Genomic DNA, 19,677 nt, shown 5'->3' with positions numbered 1-19,677 from the left:
GCAAAAGTGGCTGAACTTAACTCTCTCAGTATCTGCTTAATATGCTTCATCCACTTCAAGTTACAAAACGTACAACCAAAAATTTGGAGCGTTCTACCGCTTTCCTGGCTCTTGTTCATGAACAACATCAATAGTTGTTTGATCTCCTGTGGTACAGAACTGAAAATGGTTTGTTTTCTAAAAAAATATGGAGAGTCGTTTTTCAGAGAACCACTCAATACGACGGCCTGCTGAAAAGTAACGACTACAAATTTTTATGTGAAAACTCTTAAAGCTTTTCAAATAAAAGAAACGTTATTAAAATTCTATATATTTATTGTTCACGTCTACATACTTATTCCTCAACATAGTCACCAAAGCGACGAACCCACTTCTCCCGACAACAGACCCGTTTGTTGATACTGTCACTGTAGAATGCTGGATTTTGTTGACGAAGCTATAACGCCACCTCTGCCTCCACCGCTTCGTCACTGTCAAAGTAAAGTGCTAGAAGCTGTATTTTGGAAATAAATGAAAATATGATGGGATCATTTTGGGGCTGTTTGGAAGATGATTGATGACAAGGGCCCCAAGGCGTCGGTTTGATACAGATGTCGCAGCGTTCGTATGAGGTCTGACACTGTTAGGCTGGAGGAAAGGGTGTTCCATGCGTGGAGAAACTGTTCGAATTTGAATTTTGATTTCAGCACGCTTTTCCTCATGCACTCACATAGCTACATTATACATTGCCGTATTACACGTTACAGTTCGGAACCCTCTAGCAGCAGGGGCTGCATACATATAGAAAGGAAGAATAAAGATATAGAACGTTATTAACATTTGTTTCATTTAAAACGGTTTAAGGGTTCTCACATAACTTTTTAGCAGACCTTTATAATTCGTTGAGGAAAATTAGTAAGATCTGTAAAACGACCTTTTTTGTAATGAATGTTTGTATATGTGTTTGGAGACAGAGAGAGATTGATTTTTGATTGATATTTGTACTTTAAGTCGTAACCGGTACCTGAATTTTGGTTGCTGCCTCCTTGAATGATCAGCTTCTGCACCAGTTGTTGACTTATTGCAATTTGGAGGAAGTTATTGTTCTTTAAGGTTTAAAATACGACTCTGTTGGTTACTTGGCCGTATCGCGGCTAGCTTTGAGCCCAAGTTTTTGTAGCTTTTCATACCTAAGGGACCACTGTTGTAAGTAAGTAAGATCAAACAGCAGTCTGCTTTTCGTGAGAAAAGGAGATTGCTTGACACACAAACTTCCTTCAAACTACACGTCCTGCTACATCAAAACTGGTCAGTGGAGTTCAGCACCATACTATTGTACAAGAACATATGCCAATTACTGTAATTAAGAAATTATGAGAGGTTGTTACTTATTGAATGAAAACTATAGAGACTGCATTTCTTTTCCTGTATTTTGGTTCAAATGGCTCTGAGGACTATGGGACTTAACATCTATGGTCGTCAGTCCCCTAGAACTTAGAACTACTTAAACCTAACTAACCTAAGGACATCACACAACACCCAGCCATCACGAGGCAGAGAAAATCCCTGACCCCGCCGGGAATCGAACCCGGGAACCCGGGCGTGGGAAGCGAGAACGCTACCCCACGACCACGAGATGCGGGCTCCTGTATTTTAGTGAACTTTGTACACTTACTGTTCTGTCAATTGATAGACGGCGACGACAATGAAGTTCACCTCCTTTTCCTAAAAAAAGATATTTCTATTCTTCACTTCCAGAACATTTGTATACATAAATGTTTGTTAACTCTTACACATACTTCACTCGGTTTTATCACTAAAATGCAAATTTTCATTAAATGTAACAATACGTTCCGAGCGACGGCCTAGCAACACGTCGTCTTTCCACAAGATACAGGTCAACAGTCTTTTTTTAAATAAAATCAATTGTCTAATACTATCGTTGCGGGGATTGCGCGCTAAAGAGTTTCTTGCTGTCCAGCAGCGCTTCACTTGAATTCAAGTACTTTTTGAATCACGTTTATATTTTCGGTATTTAGACACATTACTGAACTTCTCAGAATAAAATCAGGCACAAATTAGTTAAAGAGAAAAAAAGCAATGAGGCACACATAACATTACAGATCTCTTTGGTTTCTTTCTGTCTAATGGGATTGATTATAACAGTCATATCGTCTGCAAAAAGTACCAACCGTGGGGTTGGGTTGTTTTGGGGAAGGAGACCAGACAGCGAGGTCATCGGTCTCATCGGATAAGGGAAGGATTGGGAAGGAAGTCGGCCGTGCACTTTGAAAGGAACCATCCCGGCATTTGCCTGGAGCGATTTAGGGAAATCACGGAAAACCTAAATCAGGATGGCCGGACGCGGGATTGAACCGTCGTCCTCCCGATTGCGAGTCCAATGTTTAACCACTGCGCCACCTCGCTCCGTGTACCAACTGTGCAAGGACTTTTACACACACAGGGTGTTACAAAAAGGTACGGCCAAACTTTCAGGAACATTCCTTGCTCACAAAGAAATAAAATATATTATGTGGACATGTGTCCGGAAACACTTACTTTCCATGTTACAGCTCATTTTATTACTTCTCTTCAAATCACATTAATCATGGAATGGAAACACACAGCAATAGAACGTACCAGCGTGACTTCAAACACTTTGTTATCGGAAATGTTCAAAATGTCCTCCGTTAGCGAGGATACATGCATCCACCCTCCGTCGCATGGAATCCCTGATGCGCTGATGCAGCCCTGGAGAAGGGCGTATTGTATCACAGCCATCCACAATACGAGCACGAAGAGTCTCTACACTTGGTACCGGGGCTGCGTAGACAAGAGCTTTCAAATGCCCCCATAAATGAAAGTCAAGAGGGTTGAGGTCAGGAGAGCGTGGAGGCCATGGAATTGTTCCGCCTCTACCATTCCATCGGTCACCGAATCTGTTGTTGAGAAGCATACGAACACTTCGACTGAAATGTGCAGGAGCTCCATCGTGGATGAACCACATGTTGTGTCGTGCTTGTAAAGGCACATGTTCTAGCAGCACAGGTAGAGTATCCGGTATGAAATCATGATAACGTGCTCCATTGAGCGTAGGTGGAAGAACATGGGGCCCAATCAAGACATCACCAACAATGCCTGCCCAAACGTTCACAGAAAATCTGTGTTGATGAGATGATTGCAAAATTGCGTGCGAATTCTCGTCAGCCCACACATGTCGATTGTGAAAATTTACAATTTGATCACGTTGGAATGAAGCCTCATCCGTAAAGAGAGCATTTGCACTGAAATGAGGATTGACACATTGTTGGATGAACCATTCACAGAAGTGTACCCGTGGAGGCCAATCAGCTGCTTGTAGTACCTGCACACGCTGTACATGGTACGGAAACAACTAGTTCTCCAGTAGCACTCTCCATACAGTGACGTGGTCAACGTTACCTTGTACAGCAGCAACTTCTCAGAGGCTGACATTAGGGTTGTCGTCAACTGCACGACGAAGTGCCTCGTCCATTGCAGGTGTCCTCGTCGTTCTAGGTCTTCCCCAGTCGTGAGTCATAGGCTGGAATGTTCCGTGCTCCCTAAGACGCCTATAAATTGCTTCGAACGTCTTCCTGTCGGGACACCTTCGTTCTGGAAATCTGTCTCGATACAAAAGTACCGCGCCACGGCTATTGCCCCGTGCTAATCAAATGGTTCAAACGGCTCTGAGCACTATGCGACTCAACTTCTGAGGTCATCAGTCGCCTAGAACTTAGAACTAATTAAACCTAACTAACCTAAGGACATCACACACATCCATGCCCGAGGCAGGATTCGAACCTGCGACCACAGCGGTCACGCGATTCTAGACTGAAGCGCCTTTAACCGCACGGCCACACCGGCCGGCCCCGTGCTAATCCATACATCAAATGGGCATCTGCCAACTCCGCATTTGTAAACATTTCACTGACTGCAAAACCACGTTCGTGATGAACACTAACCTGTTGATGCTACGTACTGATGTGCTTGATGCTAGTACTGTAGAGCAATGAGTCGCATGTCAACACAAGCACCGAAGTCAACATTACCTTCCTTCAATTGGACCAACTGGCGGTGAATCGAGGAAGTACAGTACATACTGACGAAACTAAAATGAGTTCTAACATGGAAATTAAGCGTTTCCGGACAGATGTCCACATAACATCTTTTCTTTACTTGTATGTGAGGAATGTTTCCTGAAGGTTTGGCCGTACCTTTTTGTAACACCCTGTATAAGGAATAGGAGTGGACCCACAACTTAAACTTGGGAGACTCCATAATCAGCTTTTCACCAATAATTAAGTATTTTCCCACCTTTCAATATTGTTTCAGAACAACTTTTTGCATTCTGTTAGTTAACTATGATTCACATCCGTTTTGAGTCGTGTGCAGTACAATGGGAAAAAACACACATAAGAGCATGCTGTATGAAAGAACCCGAAGAAAGTGCAGTGAGTGCCAGATGACTTGTTCGGCCAGCGCCGCCAGCAGCCCCACTTACCGTCGGCGTGTCCCGCCAGCAGGTCCCGCATGTGGCCGGCGACCTCTGCGGCGGACACCCTGACCGAGTAGCGGAAGCCGGTGCGGGCGCGGTGCTCTGCGATGGCGCGGTACAGCCACGCGATGGCGCTCGGCATCACGCCCAGGGTGTGCGCAGACTGCGCGCTGCCCACCATCGAGTACGTCTTGCCTGCGCAAATCCAAAGCGGCTAGCACCTTCGTGGCACTCCTACATCAGTGTAACTACAACGCACAGATGTAAGTGTACGTGACCTCTGTGCACGCAGTACATGAAGCTGGACATAGTACAGGGTTATTAAAATTATGGACCAAATTAAATTAATTTTTTATTGAAGAAGTGCAAATTTGGTACCATAGACTACCGTAGAGTGTCATAAAGGAGTGTAGACTATGGTAGTTTTCACAGTAGATTTCGGGAGTCAGGATTCTCAATGATTTACTTGCTTCTCGAACAGTCCACGGGTATACTGCCGGTTCATAGTGTCTAACGGGCACAATATTTCGGCGGTCAGACATGCCGCCATCGTAAGGCGCGCTGACGAACTGAGCTCCCGAGGGCGAGCGGCCGATTTAAATCCCCTCCCCCCGCTGACCGCTTTCTTCGCCGTCCGAGCCCGCTCGCCGGCTGTCGCGAAGACGTGGGCGTCGGAATCTGTAGTAGCGTCGATGTGCTTGCTACGTCCGCCCTAGTCGCCAGTTCGTACTTCTTGCTGAGAGTCTTCTTAATTACATTCAATGCCGGGTAGCCACTGCCTTTATTCCGTACAATGGCGCACTATCGGGGAAAATCGGCCGTATATTAAAGAAACACCGAGTTAAAACCGTCTTTTGCCTGCCCAATAAAACACGGGCATTGCTGGGAAGTGTAAAATATGACCTCGTTTTGAGGAAGCCCGGCATGAACCTGTGAGTGTGGGAAATGTCGGACAGACAGTACGCACCATCGAAGTTCGTTGCCGAGAACATCAAAGGCACACTCGACTGATATATCCAAATAAGTCGGCGGTAGCCGAGCACTATTTGTCCAGGAAACACGAGATGGTTTATGAGCGTACCTATATCCGGGCTCAGACCTCTAAATCTTGGGACAGCGTTATAAGGGAGGCTATCTAAATTCGCACCAGGGAAGATCTTATCAACCGAGATTGCGGCTACAATCTCAGCAATGCTTGGGGAACGGCATTGAATGTAATTAGGAAGACTGTCAGCAAGAAGTACGAACTGGCGACCAGGGCGGGCGTAGCACATCGACGCTACGACAGATTCTGACGCCCACGTCTGCCGGCGCGCGGGCGCGGACGGCGAAGAGAGCTGCCCGCGGGGGGAGGGGATTTAAATCGGCCGCCCGCCATCAGCAGAAACAGGAAGACATAACGCTCCGACTATGGAACGAGTCCCTACAACTGACTGACAACGCGAGATGCCTCGGTGTCTACCTAGACAAGCACCTCAACTACCAAGCCCACCTGCTATACCTGCTCAACAAAACGAGGAAACGACAACAGTTAATCCGACAAGTGCAAGGACGACTGTATGACTGCTCCACCAGAACAGCCATACACACATACAAGACATACATACGACCAATATACGAATACGTCGCTGCACCACTGGGCGGAATACCAAAGACAATAGCAAACAGACTATACTCGACAGAACGCCGACTACTACGCAGCATAGCAAAACTACCATACCGCACTCCTAGCGACGAAGTATACGAGACGACAGAAATAACCCCACTGCAAACAAGATTGACAAAACGTAGGGCAAGATACGGCTCACACATCCTACACAAACGACACGATATGGAAGACATACTGACGACCAAGCCACGCACAGCAAGACGCCCGAAAAAGAAATACATTTACCCGGCGCGTACAGTAGCACAAAATACATCAACTGAGTTCCCCGAGTTAGCACCCACAATGACAAAACTGACAGGAGGAGAAAACATCCTACCCCACCTACACGAAAGACAATAACACAGCAACAAATGACCTAGTGCACCACGACAGCCCCCCAGATTCAACATTCAACACACAACACACCCCATAACACAAAGCACACTAGCATTAAGGAAATCATAGATAAGAGCTATTGTAAAAACCAGCTCCAAGTACCACCAAAGGGAAAGGAGAATATGTAAAACTAGATATAAGGCAAAAAAAAAGCATTGTTGCAACCAGCTCCAAGTACTGCAAAGCAGGAAAGGAGAACTTGTAAACACTAGTATTAAGATTAGTCTAAGCTAGAATATATCAACCACAACAACAACTCTGTACCACAACATATTACATTTCGTAGAATTATTACATAGGGAATAATAAGTGTAAGCACTATAAGAATCCCCCATTACGTTAATGTGTCACTTCCAGTTATAATGTCATAACACCCCCACATCCCTTATAAAGTCAGTACACTAATCGCACCCTAGATTCAATTAAATAAACAATTAGTCCTGTTATGTTAGTTATATTGTTAAATAAGTTCAGTTTTTGCATAATTAACTCAATCAATATTCTTTCACACTATATACACCAAAAAGTAGCGTAAAATGAAAGACACCCAACATAAAATAATAGCATGTAATCAAATATATATACAAAATGGAAATAAATAAAATAAAAATTGTAACATATGGCTGATAAAGGGCAAACAGACAAGCCCTAGAACAGCCCGTCTTCTCCCCTCAGGAGAAGGAATGAAAAGTTCTAAAAAAAATAATAAAAAGAATCTCAGGAGCTCAGTTCGTCAGCACACCTGACGACGGCAACACGTCTGATCGCCGAAATATTGTGCCCGTTGGACACTATTAACCGGCAGTACACCCGTGGACTGTTCGAGCAACAAATATGCCGGGAGAAACTGAAGAATCACATTACTTGCTTGTTTGGTGTGTTGATAACTGTCGGTCGTTACCTCATTTCGATCGCTTTCTTTACGTAAGTTTTCAGTGTCTAAGCAGATTCTTTAGTAATCCGAAGCGCTGAACCATCTAGAAGCTGAGTGAGAATACATAAAGGGCAACATGAGCTACGAAACATTAGTATGCGACCGGCGTTCTTCAGTGTGCACCATTTATTTATTTATTTATTGACACGTCTAGTTCCGTAGGACCAAATTGAGGAGCAAATCTCCAAGGTCATGGAACGTGTCAGTACATGAAATGACAACATAAAAGTAATAATAGATTAAACAAAATGTTTATCAAGCCAAAAGAGTCAAGCCGTAAGTTAAAGTAAACGCAATCAACAATATAACATAAGAATCAGCTTAAACTTTCAGGGAATTCCTCAATAGAATACAAGGAGTTACCCATTAGTAAACTCTTCAGTCTGAAACCGCGTAGATTACTGCTGATATATTTGAATTATTGTGGTAGCTTACTAACAATGGATACAGCAGTATACTACACACCTTTGTGCACAAAGGTTAAGGAAGTGCGATCCAAATGCCAATTGGATTTCTACCGAGAATTAAGTGAGTGAATGCTGTTAATTCTTGGGAATAATCTGATATTGTTAACAACAAACGACAGTAATGGATATATACATATGTAGAGAGGGCAATGTCAAAATACCCACATTAGTGAAATGGGGTTGACATGAGGTTCGCGAACTTACGCCACCTATTGCCCAAACTGCCCGTTTCTGATCCAAAAATATCCTTTGAGAATGGGAATAGTTACCCTAAAATATAATACCATACGACATAAGTGAATGGGAATAAAGTAGACTAATTTTCATGTCGAACGATCACTTCCTTCACATACCGTTTGAATAGTAAAAATGGCAGCTTTAAGCCTTTGAACAAGATGCTGAACGTGGGGTTTCAACGAGAGTTTCCTACCTATGTGAACACCTAGAAATTTGAACTATTCAGTTTCGCTAATCATGTGCCCATTCTGTCAAAATTAAAACGTCGGGTTTTGTTGAATTGTGCGCTAGAAACTGTAAAAACTGAGTCTTGCAGTGATTTAGTGTTAGTTTATTTTCTACAAGCCATGAGCTTATGCCATGAACTGTACTATTTGAAACAGAGCCAGTCTTGCACACAACATCCTTTACTACTAAGCTAGTGTCATCAGCAAACAGAAATGTTTCAGAATTACCCATAATAGTACAAAGTATATCATTGATATAATTAAGGAACAGGAGTGGCCCCAGCACTGATCTCTAGGGTACTCCCAGTTTGACTGTACCCCATTCAGATCCCGCACCACAGCCATTCTGAACACTGTGAATAATGATCTTTTGCTGTTTGTTGTTAAAGTAAAAGCTGAACCAACTGTGAGCTTCTTCCCGTTTTCCGTAATGGTCCAACTTCTGGAGCAACATTTTGTGATCAACACAATCAAACGCCTTAGTTTAGTAAAAAAATATGCCTAACGTTCTAAACCTTTTGTTAAATCCATCCAGTACCTCATAGAGAAAATAGGATATAGCATTTTCAGTTGTTAAATGGCTTCTAAAGCCGAGTTTATCATCATTCCAAAGTGTACAATACAAGGACCATTGAAACCAAGACAGAAGTCAGGTTTAAGTACTGGGGAATGTGGCTGTGGCTACTGATGATTCCAATGATACAAGGACCATTGGAAACAAGGTAGAAGCCACGTGTAAGCACTGAGGAATGTAGCAGTTACTACTCACCTACGGGATTACCTGCAGAAGTGTAGAATCTGTCCATAATCTATCATACGTATTGCTCACGAGCCTTCATGAAAACCAGGAAAAATTACGATGATCATCTCTGTAACAACTAATGAAAAGTCGATATCTACTACGGCTGCAATTTCGCTTGAGCAAGTCTAATCTCTCGAACAGCGCATCATCGGTTTCGTCAGACACCACTACAAAAATTTCTGACAGATTCGTAGACGAACTCGTCGTTAGAGCTGCTTGTGCTTCAAGAGCCTTTGATATGACGAAGAAAGCTCCTTTGAGTACCAAATATCAACAATTTTTATACAGGATGTTTAGTTTCCGTATGTAGACTGTACCTACAGCAAAAGTAACTGCTTGGGTTACATAAAAGCACGGTAGTTCCGCGGTTAACTCATTTTCATTACATATGAAACACAGTTCTGTAAGAATATAAGATACACAATAAAATAAGGAACGATGTGTGGTTCTGTTTATGAGAAAAACGAGGAAACAGACAAAAAACAAACAAAAAAAATTGTTGACTCCCACTTTCTCTCTTTTGCATTCATTTATGTTTCTTTCCCTATCAGTGCTACAGTTGGTACTAGTTATCCTACCATTTACTACAGCATTTATATACTGTACCAAAACTACCGAAGCATAGTACTGGTAGAGTGCAAGTATTGAGTAAACAACACGCTTTTGGAAAGAAGCGAAAAGAAAAGTGTGGACTACCGCCGCTAAAGGGCCGATAGTTGCATAAACGACCACTGTCGTGCCAGCATCAATAGATAGCCCGTTCGCGTCATAGTATAGCCATGTCACGAGATGTCCAGTGTCAGAGCTAATGGGGACAAGGAGTGGAAAGAGCTTGTGTGCATGCGCAACAAGAGTGGTGAAATCCTAGCGGCAAGCATCAACCGTCTCATCGTTAGCGTAGTAAGAAGAGCTGCGTGGGCAGCGTGGTAGTCCTTACCGTCACACGTGTATATTACCACGGAGCACATAAGGATTGCTGAGCTGAGAAGAAATGACTACTTTAATCCGCAGGGGGGAACACGGGGCAGGACGGTAAGGCTGACATTAAAATGACCACATTTAAAATAAAATGACGTAAAAAAAATCTTCGTGTCTTTTAATGTACGCTTTACACAGTGAAGCAAAGAAATCTGTTCAATAGAGACAAAGACGAACATTATACAAAAACTAAATAAGGCTGGTTATTGGTTCGTTGTGTCGCAAGCCTGGAGCAGAACGGAACCACACTCCACATTCGTAACTCTGATATTTCCTACAGTGTACAGGAAAACAGTAACCATATTAGTGTACAAGTGATAGCAACTTAGAGGCATCGAAAGAAACTGGGTCATACAGTCTTCATCTCTTCTAACCATCTATGAAAAAGAGCTACCACCAGCAACATTTGTAAAACCTTGTATTTTAGAATTGTTGGAATAAATATGAATACTAAAAAGTAAACAACAGGAAAGAATGGTTCGCTACCAAGGGTAGAGCAGAACTTAGGTCCGTTTCGCTCTGTCCGTTCCGCTCCTACCTGTGAGGTTAGGTACAGTTCAAAATCCGCAAGGTGCTTCGAAAAATGAGATTCTTCTAATCGCCCTAAAATAAAAGGCCTAGCATTCAATTTTGGATCGGTCGAAAGATTTATGGAGACATTTTCGCTTACCTTACAGATAAAAGGTTGCTAATATTGAAATATGTACACAAAAAACAAGCGCAAACACGTCATTAGCACAACAACCAAAGGCAGACTCTTCTACAATGGATTCTTGCCATAATTTTCTTTTGGATAATAGTTCCTGAAAGTGATTCTAGAGTGCAGTACTTTGCAGCCAAAATAAATCCATAGCTCCATTCTGCCCTCTGGTTCCGTCTTGTCCCGGTTTTTCCCACATATCATCAGAACCTATTAACAACAATGGCCAGATCGAATGCAGAATGATATACACGGCAAAATATACACCGAGTATAGCCTCTCAGCCTCGGACAGTAGTCTTTTAGGCAATGGTATCTTCAGGTGGGACCGTCAACCTTAGTATGTCAAATAAATTTGAACATGATACCTCTCCACGTTCCTCAGAAAAAGGAGGCTTAACAGACGGGAAGATAGCCAGACGTATATATATAATTTCGTGTGGTATTACATATCAACAATTTTCGGAAATTTTTCCTTTACTTTTACCTTGAAACCGCTTTTATGACTGTACGTCAACAGAAAGTAACCTATAAGATTCGATTAGTCAATTTGCGATTACCATAATATGGGACATAAATGAACGTATCTTTTGATTAAATTGACTTAGAAGTTTACATCTTGTACACCGCCAAGAAACCGTAGACATTGTTATGTGGTATAAATATGAACTTAATTCGTCTACCGGTTCCTACCCTTACAGAATCACAAAAATGTGATCCTATAAGGGTTCCATTTTCATCAACTGAGGTACAGAACTCTAAAAACGTGATTAGTATTCGTTTTTAGTTCTTGACACTACCTCTTCTGAGCGTAGACACTTTCAATTTAATTAAAACAGTAGTATTCATTACGTATTCAGACACACAATTACCATTTAACGAATGTGGCCATTAATTAACATTGTGTCATTTACCTTCTGTCAATTGTATGAAGGAATTGTTGAGGTTACGTAACACTCAGTTCGCAGCAAAATTTCGCTCTTCTCTCAGAACCTGAACTGAAAATGAAGGAAACTATCATTTTCGGATTCCACACAGAACACGCTCGCAAGAAACAGTATCATTGGAAGCTGTTTTTAGTCATTAGGCTTTAGGCATTCTAAACTATTGTTGATGAGTTTTTTCTTCTGTAGATTTTAGTTAGCCTTAGATTTAGTGCAGACAATAAGCGCCGGCTGTGTTCAGTCACCTATCTTTCATCTGTCCCCATCTGCATTCTCACGCTTCATATGTCTTTTACTTTCCAACATGTCCAGTGCAGCCGTAATCCACAGCTAACAGTTAAAATCTATTATTATTTAAATATTCACCTACCACATTAATCATCTGGCATTAACTTCACTTTTGTTACTATGCATTTTCTTAGCAGATAAAACCCCCTCACTGATTTTAGGGCAAGTTCAGCTTTTCACCTACGTATTTCACGTAGCCAGGAGAATTTCTGAAAAGATGTAATAAGAATCGAATTTGATTTTCAATATTCTGATTCTCCGTTCCTGAAACATATGAGGCTTTTATGGCGGTAATTTTCGCATTAGGTCCGCCTATATAGAACTGAATGAAACGATGTTATTTGTGTGGTAAATGACCCAAAAGAAATACGGTATATTAACTCTTCCGAAATATCAACGTGACACTTATAAACAGAACGTTCATGCTAGGAAAATAGTAAATAAATTTTGTAGGTATAGCAATGCTAAAGGAAAATGGCGAAGACTATTTCGACTCATACATAAAGTAAAGAGTCACAGATACAGTTGCACATTACAGATACCATCATTCGCACCACCAGAAGTTAGCAGCAGCAAGGTGCATATTATATGGAATAGACATGATTCGCTGAGCAAGTTAATTTATGAAAAAAGAAATGGATACGATCACACAGCTAGCGAGAAACAATGGGTGTGGCACACACATAGTACACACACTATACAAAAAATTAAAACACAGATACAAAAGAAACATCATCTCCAGAAATGCTGGAAACTCGCGAGCCACAAATTCACAAATACACTCAACGCATATGCACAATGACACCAGCACATGGAAATAAATAACATTGTATACTACGACTCACACACATAAACTAACATACAAAGTGCCAAACAACCATGACATACATGGTATACGAAACCGTACAAATTTTCCAAACAAATAAAAGCCAACCAACAATCAAGAGGAGCAAAATCCAGGAAGCAGAAATATACTAACTTAAATGCCACAACTGTGATACAGTATGTACTGGTATGACATGTAGGAATTTTTAAAGCGCGCTAAAGAATATACCAACTGCTAGAACTTTGAAACAAACCATTCCGCATTTGCAGAGCACTTAAAGCACCAGAACCATGATCAAAACAACATACAAGACATGAAAATCACAAGAATAAAGAAACACAACAAATGCCGTATTCAATGCTGGGAAACAACGACATCCAGAAAGAAACACACATACACACACACACACACACACACACACACACACACACACACACACACACACACCGCACAGACCACACACATAACAAGCACAGATACAACACTTCGCAGTGACATTAAGTAGATAGAAATAACATTCAAAACATAACATGAAGTAAACGGGGATTCAGTCATAGAGCAGCCCTTGTGAAAATTCGAATGACAGAAAGCAGAAGAATAGCTGTAAACCCAGAAAAACAAAATGAACACTTGCTAGAGCAGCATCTACAAGCAATCGAAAAGGAAATGTGAAGTATTGTTACGTTATAGACAGTTAAAAATTTCAGAACTGTTTCTGATCGCAGCATTTAGTGTTTAATATCTAAACGGGAGAATACAATTAAATATTTATATACAATAAGCCAAATGCGGCAAACAAAGTTGGTGACCTTCAATCATTACTGTAGAAAGTTGATAAAAAAGTGAGAGAGAACGGTGTTCGGTGATGAGTTTCCTCAAGTGTCCAAACTGTGCAAACTGTGCGTTATGGAACTGTTACAGAATGCTTAAGCTATCAGAAAAGTTACCTAATTAGGTTGCAGACTTCTACGAGGATGGTATTCAAACGCTGTATGATGGGATAAGTGCCTTAATATTTATGCGAACTGTGTGGAAAAGTAGATTAAATAACACAACTTCACATGGAGATAAAATTTCAAACAAAAGTCTACTTCTGGTATTTTTATGTCAAATCGTTACTTACTTTAAAAAAATCACGCCTCGTATATGGACAGATCTAAAGTGAAAACAGTCTACATAACACTACACGCAGCTGAGGACAACAAGACAACTACTCTGCCCTCGGATGACAGCACTGGTGATAAAAGTGAGAATATATGTCACGAATTATTGCTAATAAATTTGGCTCCTATCAAAAGCATTATATTTCTTCTAGTGCTGGAAATTATACTACTAACTGTTTTTATGTATCACTATGTAATGTAACTGATAGATTCTTGTAAAAGTATGTGTGTACGGTTTAGCTTACCCAGACCTGGATGACCAAAGTTGAAGACGCATCCGTCAGAGCCACTGATGACGGCGTGGATGACGTCAGTGAGCGCACTCGAACACACCTCCCCCTGGATCGAGCAAGGCACATAAGGTAAAATCTTTTGGAGATGATACAAACACACACAAACATAAACATTACAAATAAATTTCAACGGTTTGACTGCATTTACAAATATAAAGTTTCCATAAATGTTTTCTATGCAATTCAGCAACAAACACTTCCCAGAAATGGCCTTCTATTATAATATCTTCACGTTTATCAATAAGCCACCTAGTAAGGTTCAGGATTTGTTGGTGTTGTGTCACAGAGACAAGTCCTTTAGGAATATTATGTCAACTAACAGCTCTATTTGGCAATTAAAAAGGCAGCCCCAATATTCTGTTTGTGGGAGTTACTATGATAATCATCGAACGATTATAAGATGAGCTGCTTGACGAGAAGTCATCAAATATTTTTTCCCACTTATGAAATTAACCCTCTAGTAAGTTTTATATAGGTTTTACTGGTCTTTAGCCAATGATGGTTCACCAGTGCCCACTGTTACGCGTTTGTACAAGCCATGCAGCGCATTCTGTGAGCAATAATTGGAACGACTGTAGAAATATTATCTTTGACCATGTTTCTAACTTCTTAGGTGCCACAGAGCACGAAGTTGATCCCCATCATGTCACGGAAGGTATGTGAGATCCTCTGTGTGGATAATATGTTTTTATTTGGTATATATTAAACATTTTCTCTTTAAATAAGTACTAGTGGGCCAATTATCTGCCGGCCGAGGTGGCTGAGCAGTTCTAGGCGCTTCAATCCGTAATCGCGCGACTGCTACGGTCGCAGGTTCGAATCCTGCCTCGGGCATGGATGTGTGTGATGTCCTTAGGTTAGTTAGGTTTAAGTAGTTCTAAGTTCTAGGGGACTGATGACCTCAGATGTTAAGTCCCACAGTGCTCAGAGTCATTTGAACCATGTTTTGAACCAATTATTTGTATCCTTTTGGTTCTGTGTATTGAAATACCCAAGGAATGTTGAAATAAACTCACGTTACATATGTGTAATAGCGGGAATTTAGGGTTATTTTTATGAATGTTTGTATTGTGACTGTTAGGCATTATCTTTTACGTCCAGTCAACGACTAATGTCATTCTTGAGGTCCTAAATAATCCTGATGAAAGTGATTTTTCTGAACTTCATGATGAGGATGATGATCAAATTCCGACTAATGGTAGCACGTATCAAGACCGCGGAGAAACTTCTACTCCATAGGTGTTGCAAAAGTCGGCTGCTTTTGCTTCAGTAAATCCTGAGGATGTTCCAAAAGATGCAGAGTTGTCGTGGATCAATGGTGACTTTACTCCACAAATTCATACATTTGTGCAGCTTCCAGAAGACAAACATGAAGAAGTGCTCACCCCTTTGTAGTACTTCAGATTCCTTGTGCCACGTGAAATGCTTGAAATCTGTGTTCAACCAACTAATATTTGTAGTATTCAAAAATAAGGTACAACTACTGACATTACCTTAGCTGAGCTGGAGCAGCTTTTAGGTATTTATTTGCGAATGGGCTTGGTTCAAACGCTTAGTGTGCGATGCTGTTGGTAAAAACATATGGCGTATAATCTTGTTTCTGATATAATGGCTCGAAGCCGCTTTCAGAACCTCTGTTGCATTTCCAGGACAATCTTATTGTTACTGAACAAACACAGAAAGAGGATAAGCTATGGAAAATTCGACCTTGGCTTACTTTGTTCTCACAAGCTTGCCTGAGAAAACTGTCTGAGCGGAATCAGTGTGTTGACGAAATAATGATTCCTTTCTAAGGACGCAGTAGTCTTCGAAAATATACATAAAACAAGTCAACAAGATGGGGGTTCAAAATGCGGGCTAGAGCTGGTTTCTCAGGATATTTGTATGATTTTGACGTTTACCAAGGTGAAGCTTCTAAGGCAACAAAGCATGTACCGGGAAAAGGTCTCTGTTACAATGTTGTGATGAACCTATCTGCAGCAATGGAAGACAATCGCTTTTTTATTGTTTATGCAGACAATTTCTTCACATCTACATCTACATTTATACTCCGCAAGCCACCCAAGGGTGTGTGGCGGAGGGCACTTTACGTGCCACTGTCATTACCTCCCTTTCCTGTTCCAGTCGCGTATGGTTCGCGGGAAGAACGACTGTCTGAAAGCCTCCGTGCGCGCTCTAATCTCTCTAATTTTGCATTCGTGATCTCCTCGGAGGTATAAGTAGGGGGAAGCAATATATTCGATACCTCATCCAGAAACGCACCCTCTCGAAACCTGGCGAGCAATCTACACCGCGATGCAGAGCGCCTCTCTTGCAGAGTCTGCCACTTGAGTTTATTAAACATCTCCGTAACGCTATCACGGTTACCAAATAACCCAGTGACGAAACGCGCCGCTCTTCTTTGGATCTTCTCTATCTCCTCCGTCAAACCGATCTGGTACGGATCCCACACTGATGAGCAATACTCAAGTATAGGTCGAACGAGTGTTTTGTAAGCCACCTCCTTTGTTGATGGACTACATTTTCTAAGCACTCTCCCAATGAATCTCAACCTGGTACCCGCCTTACCAACAATTAATTTTATATGATCATTCCACTTCAAATCGTTCCGCACGCATACTCCCAGATATTTTACGGAAGTAACTGTTACCACTTTTTGTTCCGCTATCATATAATCATACAATAAAGGATCCTTCTTTCTATGTATTCGCAATACATTACATTTGTCACATCGCGTCATATTGCCGAGAGCCTACTGAAGAGGGGTATTTATGGTACAGGCGCAATAAGATCTGGAAGTTTCAAGCAACGTACTCTTCCCGACCAAAAGCAGATGAAAGCGCAAGGATGCGGTACTATAGCTTCACAATTTGACACAACAGGCAAGTTTAACATTGTGAAATGGTACGATAACAACAGGTGTAGAGCCAAAGGACTTGGCAAAAAGATGGGATAGGACTAAGAAAGAACGTATTCTTGTCCCAAAACCATACATTGTTCAAATGTACGACTGTAATATGGGAGAACTAGGTCTTCATGATTTGTTGACATCGCTATACAAATATCCCATAAAATCCAGAAGATGGTATTTGTGTATCTTCTGGCACACAATAGAGAAGACTGAAGGCCCTGTCTGAAAAATATGTTTGTCTCAGACAGTTTCAAGCTAATCTGGCAAGTCCATTGAAATCTGCTGCACGAGGAAAATACAAGAGGGGACGTCCAAGTACTGAAGATAAGTCCAAAGAATTCAAGAATCCTGCTACTGTAAATCCAGTGCTAGAATGACAAAATGACAAAATTGATCACTTTCCTATTGTGTGAGCTTTTGTAATAAACCGATTCAGAACGCAAAACTGTGATTATACATTTATCTTATCCATGCCGAGACCGTTACCTTGAATCCCAATGTAACATATGTGTAATGCATTGTACAAAAGGACTCAAAAATGAAAAAGCTACAAGTTGTACATTCGTCCTCCAACATATTGGTAACTGTAAGTAATACTCTGCTAAGAACGACCTACAATTAATATTAAATGTTGTGGATCCCAGAGCGTTAAAGAGCACGGTCCAAACATTTCGCAGAGTAAAGTTAATAGCAGAAGATGTCAACCGAGGATTTTAAGTTTGGTAAGTGACCTCTGCATAAAACATCTGACAGTCCACCGAGAATCCTGCTTTTTATAGTGTATATTGGCTCATAACCTGTGAATTAAGACAAAAATTTTGTTCCACTGAGAAATATATGATTTTTTGTGTTCAGTACTTCTATCCCGATTGAAACAACGTAACAGAGAAGTCTAATTCCTTCTGCGTAGATGCTATTTGTCGCTTGACTGTACAGGAAAAGCGTGGGTAACGTCGGACAGAGGATTGCATCGAAAAAGAGCTGTGTCTAAACCAGAGGTGTCCAACCTACGGCCCGCGGGTAGCATGCCGACCGAAGCAAGTATCACTGTGGCCCAAGAATTGAGCATCTATCACACGGTTGGTAAAAAAAGTTTCCATGAAATTCCGTTTATGTGAAATTATGATAAATTGAATATTTTCAATATTAAACTCCCGTCACACTATGCTATTCTCTCATTGGTCCATTGTAAGTGTTAAGTACGTTATGTGCGGCCCAGAAACATTTGTCTTCCTCTCAGTGCGTCTCACGAAAGTAAAAGGTTGGAAATACCTGTTCAAAAGTCCAGCGCTCGTGATAACACCTGTCGCGCCACTACAGTGTGAACTTCGGAGGAACGAAACCACTCAAGACATTTACTATCAAAGAACAGTGCGTTTTGGAGTGGCAACATGTTATCTGTTCCTAGTGAGTTTTGCGGTACACTAACTTAAACTATGAAGTACTATTATATTTATTGTATCTTTAAGTACAAGTGATATTATTCTTTAATTTTTAGGGTCTGACGATGTTTAGCCCAATTTATAACAATGGGAATGTTGAACTAACACGGTGGTGCGTCCAGATAGTACTGGAAAAAGCAACTTGCGGTTGAATCGGACAAAACAGCTAGCAAAAAAAGTTCAATTTTTACGATTCCTTTCCTTAATGGGCAAATATGGAAAAATCAGTAGATAATAACGTTGGAAATAACATGAGGGAAGCACCAGAAAAATTCAGAATTCTTGTAATGATAATCATAGAAGTCACTGATAATTTATATCGTTCCAGTATGTAAAAAGGTGATCGCCATGAAGCTTCGCGGAAACACAAAGATCTGGCCATGGAACTTGACTTAGGAAATAATTAGTTTTTTCCGACAGTGTTCAGTGATGAATAGAAAACAGTATTTTGCGGTTGCTATAGAGATTTAGATAGCCAACGTACACCTTAAGTATATATCAGTTCCTAAACCTAGTGTGCAAATACGTAGAGCGACTGAAAATAAAGTATCTGTCGAATAAGACAATGCTGAAAGCGAGTTAAGACATTTACTGTAATTTGATGGAAAAACATGAAGACCTTAGGCTGTGATTGGCTGAGTCCACGAATTTTCTGCGAGGAGCAGATTTCACCTGGGAACAAGTTGACAGATTCCTTGACAGACTTGGTTAGCTGATGGAGAAGTTGAAGTTTATAATCATTTACCATCCAACTAAAATATTCTGCAACAAATATGACTATTAACATGTTACAGCTTCATGTCCGACACAACCCTCCAAAAATTTAAACAATCAAATGTAAATGGTGCAAAAAATATCAAGGAACATATACTCATAAGATACTGAGTTGTGCATTTTTATTAATTAACGTATCATTGCATTCGTCAA

At 41.0% G+C, this 19,677-nt stretch overlaps 1 protein-coding gene across 1 annotated transcript in view; it reads right to left on the bottom strand.

Moving 5' to 3' along the window:
- Window positions 1-860: 860 nt before the first annotated feature.
- LOC126416961 (kinesin-like protein KIF26A) overlaps window positions 861-19,677 on the bottom strand; it is a 197,664-nt gene continuing 178,847 nt past the window's right edge. The window contains exons 4-6 of the mRNA XM_050084841.1: window positions 14,350-14,473; window positions 4,502-4,690; window positions 861-901 (exon numbers count right to left, since the gene is read on the bottom strand). Of these exons, the coding sequence (XP_049940798.1) occupies window positions 861-901; window positions 4,502-4,690; window positions 14,350-14,473 (354 nt within the window). The remainder of the gene's footprint in view (window positions 902-4,501; window positions 4,691-14,349; window positions 14,474-19,677) is intronic.

The sequence above is a fragment of the Schistocerca serialis genome, chromosome 8, assembly GCF_023864345.2.
Source record: "Schistocerca serialis cubense isolate TAMUIC-IGC-003099 chromosome 8, iqSchSeri2.2, whole genome shotgun sequence".
Taxonomy (NCBI): domain Eukaryota; kingdom Metazoa; phylum Arthropoda; class Insecta; order Orthoptera; family Acrididae; genus Schistocerca; species Schistocerca serialis.
The sequence above is the reverse complement of the archived record's forward strand: the minus strand, read 5'-3'. Positions and strand labels throughout refer to the sequence as shown.